This window comes from Andrographis paniculata, unplaced genomic scaffold, assembly GCF_009805555.1.
Source record: "Andrographis paniculata isolate CXL003 unplaced genomic scaffold, ASM980555v1 Contig53END, whole genome shotgun sequence".
NCBI classification, from domain to species: Eukaryota; Viridiplantae; Streptophyta; class Magnoliopsida; order Lamiales; family Acanthaceae; genus Andrographis; species Andrographis paniculata.
The window spans coordinates 275109-294669 of NW_026137588.1; the positions used below are offsets into that span (position 1 = coordinate 275109).

General features: G+C 32.5%; 3 protein-coding genes across 3 annotated transcripts; all 3 read left to right on the forward strand.

The window, feature by feature from the left end:
* Nucleotides 1-7929: 7929 nt before the first annotated feature.
* LOC127255309 (miraculin-like) lies at nucleotides 7930-9102 on the forward strand. Its single transcript, XM_051280797.1, has 2 exons — nucleotides 7930-8060; nucleotides 8353-9102. The coding sequence occupies exons 1-2, from the start codon at nucleotides 7947-7949 to the stop codon at nucleotides 8878-8880; spliced, it is 642 nt and encodes a 213-aa protein (XP_051136754.1). The 5' UTR covers nucleotides 7930-7946; the 3' UTR covers nucleotides 8881-9102.
* A 2217-nt stretch (nucleotides 9103-11319) lies between these two features.
* Nucleotides 11320-12355, forward strand: LOC127255311 (21 kDa seed protein-like). The gene is made up of 2 exons (XM_051280798.1): nucleotides 11320-11446; nucleotides 11747-12355. The coding sequence occupies exons 1-2, from the start codon at nucleotides 11333-11335 to the stop codon at nucleotides 12269-12271; spliced, it is 639 nt and encodes a 212-aa protein (XP_051136755.1). The 5' UTR covers nucleotides 11320-11332; the 3' UTR covers nucleotides 12272-12355.
* A 2293-nt stretch (nucleotides 12356-14648) lies between these two features.
* Nucleotides 14649-17076, forward strand: LOC127255333 (21 kDa seed protein-like). Its single transcript, XM_051280828.1, has 2 exons — nucleotides 14649-14781; nucleotides 16433-17076. The coding sequence occupies exons 1-2, from the start codon at nucleotides 14662-14664 to the stop codon at nucleotides 16955-16957; spliced, it is 645 nt and encodes a 214-aa protein (XP_051136785.1). The 5' UTR covers nucleotides 14649-14661; the 3' UTR covers nucleotides 16958-17076.
* The last annotated feature ends 2485 nt before the right edge of the window (nucleotides 17077-19561 follow it).

Here is a 19561-nt window from a genome sequence, read left to right on the forward strand (position 1 = left end):
ATATAATGAGCCAGCATAGGATCACCAGCCCCTCTCCTGTCCCCCAGCCCCCAATCCTCTCTAATATATACAATACATATATATGATATACAAATACATATATATATATATTACAGTCAGAATAGCATGTTGAATCTTTAAATTCAGCATTGTTTGATGTCATCTCAACCATTGATTTAAATACTTTGTTATTTCATTAAAATTATTAAATGTAAATTAAAGATTGAGATAATATTTAGCATGTACTGAAGTAATACAAAGATCAGCACATGATTCATACATTATATTATTATATATAGTTATATATATATACATATAGTATATATATATCACTTTGTGTGAGGAGTGTCGAGAATCCCATCAGATAATGAGCGGTTTCAGCTGTTTTTTAAAAGTACACCCGCCCGCTGATGGTTAACACATACAAAATTGAGCTGCTCTGCCACTACACTACATCAATAAAATTCAATGTCTCCGACCTATGTCTCAACCTTGATGATGACGACGATGATAAATTAAAATTAGTCATAGCAAAATTATTTTTTAAAATCCTATTATAACCTAATTAGCATATCTCAAAGTGAAAAATAACAAAAAATATTTGAAAGATAAATGATGTTTTTATGTGATATAAATTTATATTTAACTATATGTTTTGATTATAAAATGTTTTTAAATTTAATAATTTAGATAAATTGGAGATGAGAGAATTTAATAAGAAGTACGAAAAAATCTAGGTGAAGATACTACTCAACAAAATAAGATATGGACAATTATGACACATGCTTGAATGTCAATTCCTCATTAATATAATAGTAATTGGTGAGGTCCCCCTAATCGGATATGTTGTTGACAACATAATTTATCAGCGTAGCCACGTCACCTTACTTTCGTACGTAAATTAATTAGAGATGGAATTACGGACGAATATCTTCCGTTCGTAAATATCCAATCACTATAACTCATATATCCAAGTTTGGCTGAGCCTGGAACATAATTTGTATTTCATTTTTTAGTCTGTCCACTAAATTTATGTTTGGAAAAATCAATAAATTTATATTTAACTATTATCCTCTATTCAACACTTATTTATACCAAATGTCACTACCTACCATTACTGTTCTCCATTCCCTCACATATTTTTTCGATCTCCCCTAAATTCTTATTACACCTCTTTCCAGGGAAAAGATTAATTCATAACTATTGTAATGAAGGTCCAAACAATCCTGTGTATGTGTCTGTGTTCTCTTCTCTCCTGCACCATTTCAGCACGTCCACCAATTAGGAGTGCAGTTTTTGACGTGGATGGAAACGAGCTCCGGGTACCTATACTGCATCTTGTTAATTTGAATTTAAGAATTACCTCAATTAATTAGGGTTTCTTTAAGCACATTTCGTCGCGTTAACAAATTTTTTGATGTGATATCTTAAATAAAAATATATATATATATATATTCACTTTTTTTTTCTGTCAGTTTCTTAAAATTCTTCTTATTTTTTTATTATGTAAAAAATCATTTTAGTTTTTTTACTATATGTACCAAAAAATACACATCACATTAAATTTTTATATTATATTTAAAGTTAATTTTACTTCAAAATATTGTTATTAATTTTTATTTATAATTCATTAAAGAACTATTTTATTTTGAATTTTACTATTTAAAATTCAAATTCAAAACTTAAACAACGTAAAAATAACAAACCCATCATGTCTTTTTAAATGAAAGTTTTTATAAATTAATGTGAAAATAAGTTTGAAAACAAAAGGCTAGTGTTTTGTTTGTAGGTTTTTGAATGGGTCATAAGTTTTTAAAATAATAAAATTTTAAATTAAAATAATTATTTAATATAATATTTTTTAACATAGAAATCATTTTTAACATAATATTAAAAATAATAATTTAATTTAATATTTTAAGGAAAAAATTAATAGATAGTAAAGTTAGAATTAAAAATCCACTTAACAGAGCCAAGAAACCAAAGTGTTTTATCTATTTTATAAACAATTCTATATCTTTTAAATTGATCAAACTTACGGCTTCCCATTCTTTAATTTAAAACAGGCCGGGCCGAGGTACTACATGATGTACGGCGGCAGAACCGTTGGAGACAGCGGCGGTGGCCTTACAGTAATCGACCTTAGTGGAGGAGGTTGCCCCAACGCCGTGACTGTAACATGATCCAACCGTGATCGCGGCCAGCCATGGACTTTCCATCCGGCGAACACTGAGGAAACTGTCATTCGTGTATCCAAATCTTTCAAAGTTAAGTTAGGAATCCCGCTCGATTGGACTAATTCTGCGCCGATGCCGGAACACAGCAAGGGCTGCCAATTCAGCTCGGCGCGCCATGTGGGGAGACCGGCTGCGACGCTTTTTCTAACTGGTTCAAGGTAGAAAAAAATAGTGACTTCAGGTGGAACAGCTACAGGTTATTGTTCAACCCGGGCAACGTGTGCCGCGTCGCCACGGAGAAATATGATCTGAGCACTGAATATGCAGCAGGAAGAAGGCCTCTGGTTGTGTCCTTGGACAAATGGAGCAGCAGCTCCTTCAATGTTGTGTTTATGAAGGACAAAAATGGCATAAAGACTACTGTCGAGTAACTCACATTGTTGCATAATGTTGGCTTCAAATGATCGAAAATGAGTTTGTTATATATGTATGCTTTTCTTGGATTCATGTTGAATATATAACACCGTCAATTGTTTTGTATTACTAAAAGAATGTCGTGACAATAAATTGTCTCAAAACTATTCACAAATGCCACTGAAACTATATTTTGTCTCGAACACGTGACAATTTCCGAGACAATATTTTATCTCAAAAGAATTAATGACAATATTTGATACTGTATACTATACTGTATCTCAAAATAATTGTACCAATATTAAAGTTTGTACAATCTAATGGTAAAATAAATTAATTATTTTGGCTAGTTCATTTCTTATAATATTTCCACCTCATATACAAAATATGAATATTAACAGAAACAATTAATAGACTAAAATCCAAATTAAATTATATCTGACTTTGAATAGAAATTGACACAATTAAACAAAAGGCAAAAAGAAACACAATCAAACAGGCAGACCTTTAATCGAATTAGAAAATTAAAGAATTGAACCAAATAAAATTTCAATATAAACAATTTTGACACTTTCTTCTAACCGCTTCAAGGCAACATTCCTTTCCTGCAATACTTCTGCTGGGGGCAATGTGGGGAACAGCAAGAGCAGGGGAGATTCAACTCACCATGGATCACTTTGTCGATGACATCGACTAACAAAGAGTGTTTCCCCGACAACAGTGGTGACAGCCCTCCGGTGGCTCTAATTGGACAGCAGCTGTAGCAGCGATTTTCTTCTAACAGACCTGATAGACATCAACCAACGATGATTTCTTCTCCGATTTTCTTCCCCTTCGATAACAGCGGTAGCTGGAATCAATGTGTTCAGCCAGGGGCGGAATTACATAGTAGCTAGGAGGCTCAACTGACCCAGCCCTCAAGATATATGTATTTTTTAATGTAAAAAAAATAAAATTATGTATTTTATAGTAACTTGCCTCCTAATTTTTTATTTTGTAATATAAAAAATTATAAAAATTTTATCCCTATGTTGATTTATATTTTTAGTCATTGAATTTTATTTTTTATAGTAAACATATATTAAATTTTATGTAATTTTATTGAAATTTTTTCTAAAACATTTAAATTTTTCAATTTTTTTTATCTTTTGCCGCGGTGTACTATATGAATAAAAAAAACATTGAATCAATAAAAAAAAAAAAAAAATCGATTTTGCCCCCCCGAACTTTTACTGCTGGTTCCGTTACTGTGTTCAACCCCAAGTTCAATATTGTCTCCCTGGGAGCTGACATGAACATCTACTTCCGGTATACGAAGAAAGAAAAGAGGCTCACATCGCTCCACCCTGAGATCGAGGAGCTTCTGTTCACTTTTAAGATGATGACTAAATTAATTTTTACAAATGCAACTCTTGTAACTAATCAAAAGTGTTCTGATGATTGTCAAATGGCTTATAGAGGTGTGCTGAAAGACAAGAATAAGCCATATTGTATAATTCGTTTCAAGCCAACATATAATGGCATAAAGACCTGTGTCGAGAAACTTACATTAGTGTTTTATGTTGGATTCAAATGATATATCCAAAATAAGTTTGTTATATATGTATGTATGTTGCGCTTCGGCACACATAAAAAAGTTGGAGTTGAATAACAGTATGTACTATATGTTCATACTTAAAACGTATGATGTATACAACTATCTCATGTCTTGCCATACTGCCATTGGATTCTTGTTTGAATAAATATATCTGGCGAGTCATGCATAGCAGGTCAAGGTGCCTAGGCAGGCTGGACCGGCCCATAACCATTTGATTTTGACTCACTTTAGCCTGAACTTGGTTGAATTTTTTAATACGACAGGTTGGTCCGGTTAATGCATTTATGGTCATTTATAATACATTTATTGTATATTTTTAATATGTAATAATTCTTTTATTAAATTGATCCAGACCGGGACTGCATTTTTTTAATGGGTCCCAGTCTTGGGCTGGGTTGGAACGAGCCAATCCGGTCCAGCAACTTGAGTGGCGCCGAAATATTTTTATAATGATATGGTAACTTGTTGGGACTTGGTAAACTCAATATATAATATTGATCGGATTTGTTTTTATATCCTCCAAAAGGCCTCGTACTAATGGAGTTTACTTGGGACTTATAAGGTGTGTAATTTTCTTCACCACTTTCAATGTGGGACTTGGGTTTGTACCCCAACATAACCCGCAGCTCCAAGTGTCTTTTGGGTAAATATCCAGCCGAACTTAATAGCCGCGTCGGAGGTTTGAACCTAGTTTTTTTTGGTATCGCACATGTGTAGTAGATTCATATTTTATTTTTTATTTTTTGGATAATTTAGGTTTCCGCAGCTACTACTCTTTGAGTGGTTCTACATAAACACCCTATCGAATCTAATAGTCTGGAAATTAGGTCCAACAATCGAAAGTGTATCAAGAGAAAAGCTCTGGTTGTTTCTTTAGAGAAATGGAGAAAGATTTCATAAAGACTTGTGTCGGAGTAACTCATATATTGTTGACATGAAAAATCATAATTAATTTACTTAAACGATATTCAACACTGCTCAAGTCAAGTATCACACCACGCTGCAGAGCCGACTCCACTCGGTACACCAGGCATTTTATTATCCAGCTGTCCCAAAATTCACTATGCCTAATGGTTCCATTTGTTTATCAAGTCCGTCAGTCTTGTGTGAGGCCGTAACTTTATGTTCAGACGTGCTAAGTCATGATTAATTTTTATTGGTAACAATATTGAACAATTATTTCATTTCAATATTTTACTATTCAAAACACCATAATCAAACACAAGTTTATTTAATTAATTATAAGTTTGGAAAGGGGAGTTCATATAATAATACCATTAAACACGTTTTCAAAGCTTTCATTTGACTTTGGATATTTATTTAAACAGATCTAATATTATGGGATTTGGATGGGGTCACTATATTGAAATGTATTGCATAAAAATATAAAAAAAATAAAAAAAACACTATGCTGATACCATATCCATTTTTTTGACATACTATACCAATTTTTCAGTATAAGGTTAGACCTAATACAGTGCAGAAATTAACAATGTACTATAAAAGTATTAGATATATACTAAAAATTATATTACATTATCATAATTAAACATAATAATATAAATACATTAATTAGTTCTTTTACTTAGATATAGGGAATTGTTTAAATAATATAAAAATAATGAATTTGTGTAATATATTAATTTTTTAAAAAATATTTTGGATATATTTTACTAAAAGAATACACATTTTGGTACCGTAAGTATATATCCCGACATACAAAATTCAAAATTTCGTATCATACATTACCAAAAATTACCGTTTTCGATGAATATGGTATTTTTGGGAGGTCATAGACAATATATGGCCTTTTTGTTTTTTGTACACTAATTTTAGTTTAAATATTTTGTTTATTTGAAATTTATGAGAAAAAAAATAATTATATTTTGACTAGTAACCATGCAAACAGAACAACAGTAAAAAAAAAAAAAAAAAAAAAAAAAAAAAAAAAAAAAATCAGCCTTGGGACTCCTAAATTGAATAACAAAAAAAATGGGTGTGAAACCTTAATCATAAACTAAAGCGAAAAGTATATATGGAGTTTATTTAAATATAAGCTTGAAAGTGAGTTTATATAATAGGCAAAATTGTTTATACTTTGAAAGTTCCTATAATTCTTCCAATGAGCTTAAAGCTACATTAGACTTTTTCGTGTATTAAAAAATATTGTACAAAATCTCTTAAAAATTGCCCACTTCCTGACATTTTCAAAATATTGCACAAAAATCTCTAAAAAATATTCTATGCAATCTTTTTAAGACAAAAAAAATTTAATACAATTTCTAAAACACATGTGGTTATGAGGAATAATAATATAATAATCCCGCTAAAGCGCGAGTTTTGGAGAAGTCATATGCGCCCATGTTTCCAAATCTTTTATTTGACTTTAGATATTTATTTAATTAAGAAACTTTGCAAAGTTCAAAATTGTTATTCCATAGCATCGATCGCGCACTGTATCAAATAATAATAATAATAATAATAATAATAATAATAATAATAATAATAATAATAATAATAATAATAGGTTAACAGATCTGATATTACGGGATTTGGATGCATGAAATGATAATGGCTTCCATTGATTATACATATATATGTATTCTTGAAGGGTTGGGAGTTGATTAGAGCTAATAATACACACTAGACCATGTTGATTTAGCTATAATTCATTATATTATAAATTAATTCAATGATTATTATAACAGTAAAACGGAAATATGTTATTTGAGAAATTAGGGCAAGGTGAATACGAACCGAGAGGATGATGGCAAGAGCATAAGGGAAAAGACAAAGACGAACCGCGACAAGGAAGAAGAAATGGCGGGAAGACGAGGATGAACAACTTATAGCAAGAAGAAAAGGAAGATATCGAAGGTGGAGAACGACAAAAATGTTTAATTTGACATGATAAAATGCAAAAATCTAGACAGATGAACAAAAATAAAGTTGAAAATAATTAAATAAAAAAAAAAGTTCGAGAAAATATTTTAGGATCAATCGTGTACGAAAATTGAAGCTAGAAAGCATATAAGGAAACAATTTCAGCTCAGAATTACGATATTATCCTAATTCAATATGGACCCTTCAATTATACACTAATACGATCTAAATGTCCATGTTTAATCAGACCAATGCTAACCCTTACGTTCTCACGGTATCGTAACCACCGCCTATTTATATATGTATGCATGCAAATCTCTAACTAGGATGGCGGCTACAGTGCTGAATTTTATCACATAGTATTACTACAAACAGTACATTGTGTATGTTAATATAATATCAATACAGCACATGCTATAGTATCAACAATACACAATATTACTATAGACAGCACACATATGTTAATATAATACAAATACAGTACAACTAACATCACATGCTATAGCACACACAACAGTTAATTGTTAGCGCATGACATGTATACAGCACACTTGTTATTATAAAAAATAACACATACCTTTATTATACACAGCATGTGTTGTGTATAATACTAATATGTGCTTTTTTGTATATATAATACGTGTTAATATGAAAAATCAGCATGGTGCGTAACCATCCCCTCTAGCTAGTTAAATAATTAAGTTTAGGGGGAAATTTGTATATAGAGTCGTAGATCTAAATAATGCGAAAATAAAATTAAAAATACAACTAAACAAAGCCTAAACTTTTTTGTCACTCTAATTAACATCTATAAAAAGGCAGATGAGATGAGAATGGATGATCATACGATCCCCAAGCTAATTAATTAAGTCGTCATGAAGTTTCTCTTGTTCTACTTGTCATCATTCTTCTTCTCTTTCTTTTGCACCTACTCGGCGACTACTCCAAAGCCAACTATAATTTTCGACACCACAGGGGAGCCACTCAAGGTACTAAACCTAAACACACAAACTTAGCGTTTGTTTGGTTGTAATTTAAAATTGATTCGAAATAAGATAATGATTTAAGTTTTTGTTTAAATAGTATTTTGATGTAAAATTTTGAAAAAATAATAGTATATTTTTATTGAAAACTATGCATAGTAAATAGTGTTGATTTCAATTTGAAATAACAAAAGAACAAACTATATATTCATTGTATTTATGCATATATATATATATATATACATTGCTCGAGGTCTAATTTGTAAGATATAAATATATACCGTTTGATTCACAACAGGTCGGAGAAAAATACTATGTCCTTAGAAAGCCAACGATACTCAACTCGGGGGCATTTGGGGGCCTAAAACTCTCTGACTACTCGAATCAAGGATGCGCTAATGTCCTGACACAAGCATCCCCCTCGGAATTAGGTATCCCTGTCAGCTTCCATCCCCTGCAAGGATCCGACATCCGTCTCTCCCAATCACTCAACATTAGGTTCGAAACCACCAAGCCGGCGTGCGCCAGCTCCACAGTGTGGCAAGTAGGCAAGACCGATCCAGTTTCACAGTTACCATTAATAACTATTGGAGGCGTGCTAGGTAATCCAAGTTGCGCCAATGCCCGGAACGGGTTCAGGATTGAGAAGGGTTCGATCCCCAACACCTACAGGTTGGTGTCATTCCCAAACGACATTTGCAACGTGGCTGCCATAAACCATGAGGTGGTTATTGTTACGGGAAGCAATGGACAAAAAGTTTTGGTTCGATCTAACAGCAGCCATAAAAAATATAATGTTGTTTTCGCGAAAGCACCACCACCGTAAGGCGTCGTTTCGATTTCATTTAATTTGTTCTTCTCTTTTCCTTTTTTTTTTTTTTTTCTAATCCCACACATGCGTACACTCACGCACTTCATAGAATTGAACCTGTTGAGCTACACCTTCAAGCATGCCAATAAGTGCTCAACCGCTTGAGCTATAATTTATCGGGGATTTTGTTTAATTTGAGATCTTCTGTAATTTATTCATGTGAAATATATATATATATATATATATTCATTGAATTAATGATTTGTTCTGTAATTGCTGCTTTCTAATTTCTTAACTTTGCTTGCTTTCTTTAATAATGTCAGCTCTAATTTATACTGTCAACCCTGTCCTTCAAATATATATATTTTTTTCACTATTATGAAAAAAAGAAAGGGTCATATCCTCACTTCTGTTTTTAATAAAAAATGATATTGTACTTTTTAACATAAAACAAAAACAAAATTATCAAAAAAATGCCCACACATTAAAATATAATGCCCAAAAGTTTAAACTATATTGTCGTCGTTTGTGGAACAATGTTATTAACCACACAATGAAATAGCACAACAATTAATGTGTGATAAACCAGTAGTAATAAAACCTAGTCCGAAGTAAGGAATGTAAATCCAAGAAGAAGAAAAGCAATACATGACACAATGTGTTTGTCGACTCAATTCATCTATAAATAACCTATATTTGAGGAGATCAATAATGACCGTCTCACCTAAAAGCTCGAACTTTTTAGGGAGACTAAGCCACTAGTTACATATCCCGCAAACGGGAGTCCTCAACACGCCCCCTCAGGTGCAAGTGGGTCTGCGAAACTTGCACATGCATATGCCACAAATGGGGACGGGCAGGACTCGAACTCGAGACCTAACCTAGGCTCTGATACCATGTCGGATGCTAATGACCGTCTCACCTAAAAGTTTTAGTTCGAGCTTTTAGGTGAGACGGTCATTAGCTTCCGACATTCATTATCACCTAACATGAGGTTACGAGGACTTAAGCCACCAGTTGTCACTACACTGCAATAACATCAGCATATCTCTAATCTATCAACATCTCTAGCTGGATTTTTTTATTTCTCCTTCCGTTCGACTTCCACCGACCTTAAAATTTGAAACAAGGAGAGTAAAAGGCACGAATTTGAGAGCGCGGAATGCATTATCTTACTGGAATTCTACTATCAACTACACACACCAACTCTTTATGTCGGGCTGGTCATACAACCTCAAACTTGACTGTATAAAGTAACACAATCAATATTATTTGCACTGAAATGGAATGAAGTGTTTTCTAGTCATATGTTTTTGTCTCCTCTAGGACTAGAGATTACAAGAAAAAATAGAGAATGCAGCTAACCTTCAAGTTCTAACTCTCTACACCAATAGAGGCACTTTCCACAGTTCACACTCATCATAGAGAGATTAACATATGTCAAATTTGATCAAATGAGATTTTATTTTTTATTTCAGTTAAACTTTATCCTCCTTTTTGGATATAGTACCACGAAATAAATGAGCAGGAATAAACTCACTCACACACTCATCATCCAAGTCATTATCCAAGAATGCGTTTCATCCAGTACAAATATAATACATGCTAATTGAACAGCGCAAGGTTATAGACACTCTTTACAAACGAATTACTAAGTTGCAATAACATCGGACTAAAAATAAAAACAGTAGCAAACTTCGAAGCAAAGATGAGGGTGACGGCAAAGATGAACTGTGACGAGGACCAAAAAAAAGGTAGGAGGGATGACAAATTAAGATGAGGGAAATAGCTAAGATGAACAGTGATGAGGATGATCCAAGTCATGGAGGACAACAAAGATGTTCCACATGATCAAGTGCAAAAATCTAGACAGACGAATAAAAATAAATTTGAAAAGAAAAGTTTCAAATTTTCAATAAAGAAAAAAAAAATTCAAAAGCGAATGTTTTAATTTCATCGGTGCATCAAATTCAACCACATAAGGAAAACACACACTATGAAGCTAGAAAGCATAAAAGTAAATAATTTCATCCGACATATTTTGAATATAAAATTAATCTTTAATATAATATAAATATAAAAATCACGTGTTTAATTTGATATTCTTTAAAAAAAAAAAAATTAATTAATAGTAAATTTTTCGAAGAATCCCATAAACAAAACACACCCATATGATCTCAATGTCATCACCACAATGCCAATTATACTTATGGTGTCAGTACCATAACCGCAGCTTATTTATATATTTATGTGTGCATCATATCTCCAGCTACTCATATGATTAATTTTGGAGTGAAAATTATAATAAAGTCGTATATCTGAATAATACGATAATAAAATTGAAAATACAACTAAGCAGAGCCTACATTTTTCTGTCACTCTACTCACTCCAACATCTATAAAAAGGCTCGTAGATGAGATGAGAATGGATGATCATACAATCCCCAAGCTAATTAATTAAGTCATCATGAAGTTTCTCTTCTTCTTCTTGTCGTCGTTCTTCTTCTCCTTCTTTTGCACCTACTCGGCGACTACTCCAAGCCCAACTATAGTTTTCGACACCACAGGGGAGCCACTCAAGGTACTAAACCCTAACCTCTAAAAACGCACAAACTTAGCGTTTGTTCGGTTGTTATTTGAAATTGATTTGAACATCGATGATGATTTTAAATTTTTTGTTTAAATAGTATTTTAATATGAAATTATAAAAAAAATATATATATTTTTATTGGAAGCTGTATAGAGTGAATAGTGCTAGATTTGAGTTTGAAATAACAAAAAGAACAAACTATACATTCAATAATTCATTGTATTTATGTATATATCTTGCTCAAGGTCTAATTTGTAGGATATAAATACATATCTGTTTGATTCACAACAGGTCGGAGAAAAATACTATGTTCTTAGAAAGCCAACGACACTTAATTTGGGGGCGTTCGGGGGCCTAAAACTCTCCGACTACTCGAATCAAGGATGCGCTGATGTCGTGACACAAGCATCCCCCTCGGAATTAGGCATCCCTGTCAGCTTCCATCCCCTGCAAGGATCCGACATCCGTCTCTCCCAATCACTCAACATTAGGTTCGAAACCTCCAAGCCGGCGTGCGCCAGCTCCACAGTGTGGCAAGTAGGCAAGACCGATCCGGTTTCACAGTTACCATTAATAACTATTGGAGGCGCGCTAGGTAATCCAAGTTGCGCCAATGGCGGGAACTGGTTCAAGATTGAGGAGGGCTCGATCCCAAACACCTACAGGTTTGTGACGCACCCGGACGAGTTCTGCAACTTGGCTACAGTGACTCATGGGATTATTATTCGTCCCGGAAGTAATGGACAAAAAGTGTTGGTTCGATCTAACAGGGATGACAAATATAATGTAATTTTTGCGAAAGCACCGCCACCATAAGCCGTTGTTTCGATCTAACTGCAGTTCGTTTGTATGAATTCAATGACTTCTTCTATGATTGCTGCTCTCTAGTTTTTTTCAATTTTGTTGATGCTTTCTTTTCTGTCCAAACTAGTCAATAAATAATAACTGATATCAGCTCAAGTTGATATTAATATGAGCGGCTGTTACGATGTTGAATTTTAGTGCTGACAATGTGTCGCGTGTTTGTCGACTGACAACACACCGTATAATTAATGGTTTATTTGGTTGTTTATTCAACTTCTGAAATTAGGTGCGTTTTAAAATATTAAATTTAAGAGAATAAATTAACTTTTGCATGCTTGATTGTAATAGAGATTGAGACAATAAAATCATCTTTCATCCTCCCTAGCAGGGGCGACAAAACATTCTATAGATATTTTTTTTACAATTATAGACAGCATATGATTTATATTAATATAATATAAATATATCATATGAATTAACAGTACATATACATAGTATGCAATCATACAACGGACATATAAATATAATATTAATTGTACAACACATACTTTTATTTAAGACAATATACGCTATTAAAGGGAAGGGATCATCGGCTCCATTTTCTTTTAGCCCGATCAAATGTAGTATACATATAGAATATGTATGCATATATACATATATATATCACTTTGGGCGATGGGGCTGGGTGTTGCTGAGCAAAACCGAGCCCATAATCCCGTGCCGCTATTAAATAAAATCTGTTGAGGACTCCCGTTTGCGGGATATGTAACTAATGGCTTAGTTTCCCTAACAAGTTCGAGCTTTTAGGTGAGACGGTCATTAGCTTCCGACATGGTATCAGAGCCTAGGTTAGGTCTCGAGTTCGAGTCCCGCCCGTCCCCATTTGTGGCATATGCATGTGCAAGTTTCGCAGACCCACTTGCACCTGAGGGGGCGTGTTGGGGACTTCCGTTTGCGGGATATGTAACTAATGGCTTTAGGTGAGACGGTCATTAGTTTCCGACATGGTATATGTTGAGGACTCCCGTTTGCGGGATATGTAACTAATGGCTTAGTTTCCCTAACAAGTTCGAGCTTTTAGGTGAGACGGTCATTAGCTTCCGACAAAATCAAGTGTTGTCTTTTTGTTTTTATTAAATGTGTTTATTAGATAAAATCAACTGATTTTTTTCAATTGTTAATACGCTTTAAATCTAGTTTGGTGCTTTGCGGAGTTTTTACGGAGGTCTCGCTGCCTGATCAGCGAGTCGAGGGTCAAGGGGGCCGAATCCGTTGTCTGGGTTCCGGGGGTGCAGAGTGGTCTCCGACCCAGCGGTATGCGGTATTGGACTTTGGAGTTGGTATTGGGCTGAGCCAGTCAAATGTATTTTGATTAAACTTAGAGATAAAATCCTTCATTTGTAAACAAATCGTTCTCAATAAATTTATTCTTCGTTTTTACAGTTGATGTAGCCAACATGTTATTGGTTCGTATAAGTAAATTCGTGTCTATACATTTATGATTGTTATTGGATCATTAATCCTAATCTGCAACAACTTCAATCCATACCCTTCTCGGATATTTGTTTATTATAAAATATTAAATTCAAATTATAATTCTGACGAAAAGAACCCCAACCAAAACTATAACTCCACAAAGCATCATTTGTGTCTTTTGGCAAAAAAAAAATATTAGATTTTGGTTTTTTTTTTTCAGTTTTTGGTTAAATTTTTTTTAAATAGTAATTTGAATGTAATATTTTGTAAAATAAAATACTAATATATTTTTATAAAGAATCTTAATAATTGAGTAGTATGAGACTTTAAAAAAATTGCCAATCAAACAAGACACTGAGTTATATAATTAATTCCATTAATGCGCATGTTTTGTGAACTCGTCCATGTTTTTAAGGATTATCATTGACCTTCAATAATTATTTAATAATTAACCCTCCAGACATTATTAATGATTTAAACAGATCTGATATTATGGCATGTTACTAAGGTGCATTATATATACCATTTACTCTGATATATATATATATATTTGAATTATTATATCATATGCAACTAATATTTTTATTTTTTTTATAACGCAGGAATCCAGCAAGATCTGAAAGTATTAGGAGTTTGAACACATTACCTCGCTATCACGGATTCATCTCTGGCACTATCAACTCATCCATTACGGGACAACTAGTTTATTTATTTTGCTACATCTTCTATGGCAACTGTTGCTGCGTCGATCCAGCTGTGCTGCTACGGCAAACATTTATTTAATCTAATTCAATTTTAATCTCTTCTTGTTTATTGATTTTGTATCTTTGATAAATGATTCTTGTCTTTACGAACTAACATCTATAAAAAGGCCACCCTGTAGATGACAATGGATAATCATCCGTATCCCTAATTAAGTAGTTGTAATGAAGTTTCTCTTGTTCTTCTTGTTGTCGTTCTTCTTCTTCTTCTTCTTCTCTTGCACATACTCGGCTACTACTCCAGAACCGACTATAGTTTTCGACACCAACAAGGAGCCTCTCAAGGTACCTAATATATATATATATATATATTCGGCGTGGATCAATCAAACATGAAAAAAACACAAACCTAATGCGGTGCTTGATCGGAGGATTTTTTAGGATCGCCCTAATGTGGTGCTTGATCGGAGGATTTTTTAAGATCGCCTATTTTTGCTTTTTATATTCTCTTTGTCTATTTTTAAAATATATATTTACTTTTGACGCGAAATTTAAAAAATAATAATATTTTAATTATAATTGATAGTTATAGTATCGTAAAGATAATTTTATCTTTTGTGTCAAAGCAATGATATCGATGCTAAAGTAGGGTTATTTGTGAAAAATATAGACTTTATAATTATTAAAAAAGAAAAAATTATTACTTTATAATTAGACAATCTAAAATAAAAATGTATATACTTGTAAGTGAACCGAGAGAATATTAATTAAAAATTAATTTTATATTCAAAATATTATATTAACATCTAATTTGATTACATCTTACCGCTATTACAATTAAGATTGTGTTTAGCAATTCGCTAGCTTATAATTATTAGATGTTAGGGGATTTAATTAATTAGTTGTTATCTTATTCAACTAATTGGTTTAACTAATTCAATATAACTATTTGTATTATAGTGTTTGATAAAACAACTTAATTAATATACAAGCTTTTTATATCTAAAATGAAAATGGAGGATATTTATATTTTATTTTTTAAATATTTAATTGTATTATTTGAAATTTAGAATTTTCAACAATTTTTGTTACTATTAGTTATTATTAATTGTGAAAGTATTGTAAAATATTTATTTTTGTTTTTTTTAGATTTGAGAAGAATAACACTCCCTCCCTCCCAAATAAAAGAGGTCAGTTTAGGTTTTGTAATAAATTAAAAAATGATAGTAAAATTTTATTAGTCAGTAGAAGTGTGTAAGTTTTTTATATTTTTGTCGTTTCATTTTATGTATAAAATAATTGTATTTATAATGTTATGTTTTTAATTTTAGTAGAAGTTAAGGGTATTTTGATATTTTTACTGCTTCGTTGAGCTTTCACGGGAATTTGTAATCTGTACCCTAGCCGTCGTGGATAAATCTGTTCTCCGTTCCTATTCTACGTAAATTTGTATCTTCTTTACGTTTTCTATTTATTATTCGATCATTAACCCTAATCCGTCACAACATGGTTATTGCTTTCGTCAACTCCCATGTATGGATGTGCCGGTATTAGGCTATCCGAAATTGATTAGAGGTTAAATGGATTGAATATAAACTACTCAAGTCAACAATATACATATTCTTTTTCGAGAACCCTATTGATAAAATTTTAGAGTTAAGCGTGCTTAGAACTTGACCTGTGGGGCCAATCTATGATCCCAACACACCCAGTTTTGTATGGCTTGGTTACAACTATTTTACCAAACATTGAAATAAAATTAGTTGTACTCTTCAAAAAACCGTCAAACTCAAATTCAAAATACAAACCCCAACAACTATTTTATCAAACATTTAAATTAAATTAATTGTACTTTCCAAAAAAAGAAAAACGTCTAACTCAAATTCAAAATTCAAACCCCCAACAATGTACACCCCATTCTTAAAAAAGATCTTTGTAAGAAAGACGTTGAACCCTAATCGATCTGATATTGCTATGTATGTTTGATTCATAACAGATCGGAGAAAAATACTATGTCCTTAGAAAGCCAACGATACTCGGGTTGGCATTCGGGGGCCTTACACTCTCCGACTACTTGGATAAAGGATGCCCTACTGTCGTGTCGCAAGCATCCGCCTTGGAAGTAGGCATCCCTGTCAGCTTCCACCCTTGGGTAGGATCCGACATTCGCCTCTCCCAATCGCTCAACATTAAGATCGAAACCTCCAAGCCGGCGTGCGCTAACTCCACGGTGTGGCAGGCAGGCGAAACTGATCCCGTTTCACGTTTACCATTAATAACTATTGGAGGCGCGGTAGGTAATCCAAACTGTAATACCTTAAGGAACTGGTTCAAGATTGAGAAAAGTTCGATCAAAGACAGCTACAGATTGGTGGCGCACCCACAGGACGTGTGCGATGCAGGTTCCGTGCGTCATGAGCTGATCATTCTTGATTCGGGAAATGGGCGAAAAAAGCGCTTGGTTCGATCTAACGGCAATGACGAATATGATGTAATTTTTGCAAAAGCACCACCACCATAAGGGGTAGTTTAGATTTCATGTAACTTGTCGCTGAGAGTGTCGATTGCAATTGTATTAGATTTGAATTTTTGTTTAAATAGTATTTTTTATATTATATTTGTTGAGATGCAAACCCAAGTCTCACTTCGGAAATTGTGAAGAAAATTGCACACCTTATAAAAGTCCCCAAGTGAACTCCACTAATATGAGGTCTTTTGGAGGATATCCAAAAACAAATCCGTACAGGTTTAGCGCGGATAATATCATACTGAGTTGACCCAGTCCCAACAATATTTTTGCTTATTTTGAAACTACTCAATAAATAATGCAACGGTCATCACTTTTCTATAGTGAATGCTGTATTTTAAAATTCATCACCGTAGTGTGCTAACAGACAACACAGATTATTACTACTAGAAACAACGTATCATTTATATTAATATAATACAAATACAGCAAATAATATAGTCTCACACATAACATACCATATACATTGTAATTATGAACAAACAGCATATATTCTATATATTTTATAGGTGCTGAATTGGAAATTAGTGGAGTGTGATTTGTGTAATTTTCTCTTTTTAACAAATAATAATCAATTTTTTATTTATTTAATTTATTATATAATTTTTTATGAATTTTTAATTAATTTTTTTATATTACTTAATAAATATGTGTAATATATTTTTGGGAGAAAATATATATAGAATTTTCACAAAAAAAAGACATCCAAATAAATTAACAAAATTGTTGTGACAAATAACTAATAAAAAGTATCATTATATTATAAAGTAATATAAATACATAGAAAATCTTAAATTCATTTTTTCATTCCAACCGACCGGACCGTTCTCCTCTTTCTATCTTTTCGGTCAGACTTTTTTTTTTTTTTTCATTTTCTCTCTTCTCTATTCTCTCATAACGTTATTTTACTTATTCCGTGAATCGGAGGCGGGGCAACGCCCCTCTTTTTGGACCCAAAGCTCGCTCCGACGGGCCGATCCGGGCAGAAGACATTGTCAAGTGGGAGTTTGACTGGGTGCCTGGGGCGGCACCCTTAGAAAAGAGTTCTAATGTACCTGTGGCTTTTATTTTCTTTTGAATCTTATTGCCATATGATTCTTTGCATCTAACAATGTTTGACTAGTACTTGACGCTGACAACCTTTATACAAGGTAATTTCATTGATCGGGTACGGGCGTGGTTGGTCCTTCGTTATTCGGGTTCGGGTAATCCGATACCATGTCAATAGACTACTGGCAAGATCAACCAGGTAGCATTCCTCGCGTACGGGCCGGCGCCGCACGGCGTCGCCGTACGCAGGCAGCGTCGGGGATGCCGCTAACAAATATTGATAATCAAAAAGAACTTTTATAAAAAAAAATCAAGAATCTCTAAAATAAAATAACCAAAATATTATCACCCCTGAAACCAAAAAAATATCTACTTCATAGTCAAATAATAAAGAACAAAAGATAAAGATAAAGTCTATTTTGCTGATTTTGATGATTAATCTCCTCGTTATGAACCTTGGTTTCCTCGTATTCATGGTATTTATCCATCTTTATTTAAGTTTACATTTATTTGGAGTAGTGGTTTAAGGGAATACATTTAATGTTTTTGTTTCTTGACTTGGTTTTTTTTTTATTATATAGCACTTTATGCGATTATACTTGTACTCTAGAGTACTAACTACAGTGTCTCCGTCAATACGAGATCGAGAATTCAATGTCGAGAATACGGCCATTGCAGTTGATAAAAAATGAACTTTCTGACAGGCCCACATTGAGAATGGCCGAGAAGGAAAACTTGAAGGGAAACTTATTTTATTTATTTATTTATTTTATTAAAAAAATTATTTAAGATATTTTATATTTTTTATTTGTATAAAATTTACCTAATTTAGGTTTTTATTTTGAACCAACCATCAGTTTTGAACAATAAGGGTATTTCATGCAAATTTTTTATTAACACAAGAGGGTTCACGCAATAAATAAAACATAGAGTGTTTTTGTACATTTTTAATAAAATACAAGGATGTGTTATGTAATTTACCCTTAATTAATTATCACTCTCTATTTGATTCCTTTTCTCTATGAATTTCATTCTTTGCTCTCATGGTTTTACTATTTTATTTTTTTGTATCAATCGCCCTCTTAATAGAATTGCAAAATAAACTCCTTTCAACATGAATAATAAAATAAGTACAAATGATTAATTAGGTTGCTTTATGCTTTCATTATTATTATTATTATTATTATTATTATTATTATTATTATTATTATTATTATTCCAGCAAATAGAAGGTTGAATAAATTGTTCATGCAATAATTAATTATTTTAATTACAGCTCGTTCCATTAGTAAACGTGCATATTTTAAATTTCTTGAATTTGTTTCTATTTCATATGGCACTCGTTATCTAGTTGAAAAATTATGGAGTATATACTAAGTCTTTATTTAATTTAGCACGTGATGAATTTCATAAAAATTACATATCTTAATTATATTAAACCAATTATTTCTTAAGCATTCAACATAGATACTGAATATAATATTTAGCATATGATCCATTGACATATTTTTATATGCATTATAATTTAATTTTTTTTTATTATTAATC

What these genes read in the sequence shown, in the direction of transcription:
- LOC127255309 (XM_051280797.1), top strand. Translation starts at nt 7,947, where the DNA reads ATGAAGTTTCTCTTGTTCTACTTGTCATCATTCTTCTTCTCTTTCTTT. An exon ending in CCACAGGGGAGCCACTCAAG is followed by an intron (nt 8,061 to 8,352) that starts GTACTAAACCTA and finishes GATTCACAACAG; the next exon opens with GTCGGAGAAAAATACTATGT.
- LOC127255311 (XM_051280798.1), top strand. Translation starts at nt 11,333, where the DNA reads ATGAAGTTTCTCTTCTTCTTCTTGTCGTCGTTCTTCTTCTCCTTCTTT. An exon ending in CCACAGGGGAGCCACTCAAG is followed by an intron (nt 11,447 to 11,746) that starts GTACTAAACCCT and finishes GATTCACAACAG; the next exon opens with GTCGGAGAAAAATACTATGT.
- LOC127255333 (XM_051280828.1), top strand. Translation starts at nt 14,662, where the DNA reads ATGAAGTTTCTCTTGTTCTTCTTGTTGTCGTTCTTCTTCTTCTTCTTC. An exon ending in CCAACAAGGAGCCTCTCAAG is followed by an intron (nt 14,782 to 16,432) that starts GTACCTAATATA and finishes GATTCATAACAG; the next exon opens with ATCGGAGAAAAATACTATGT.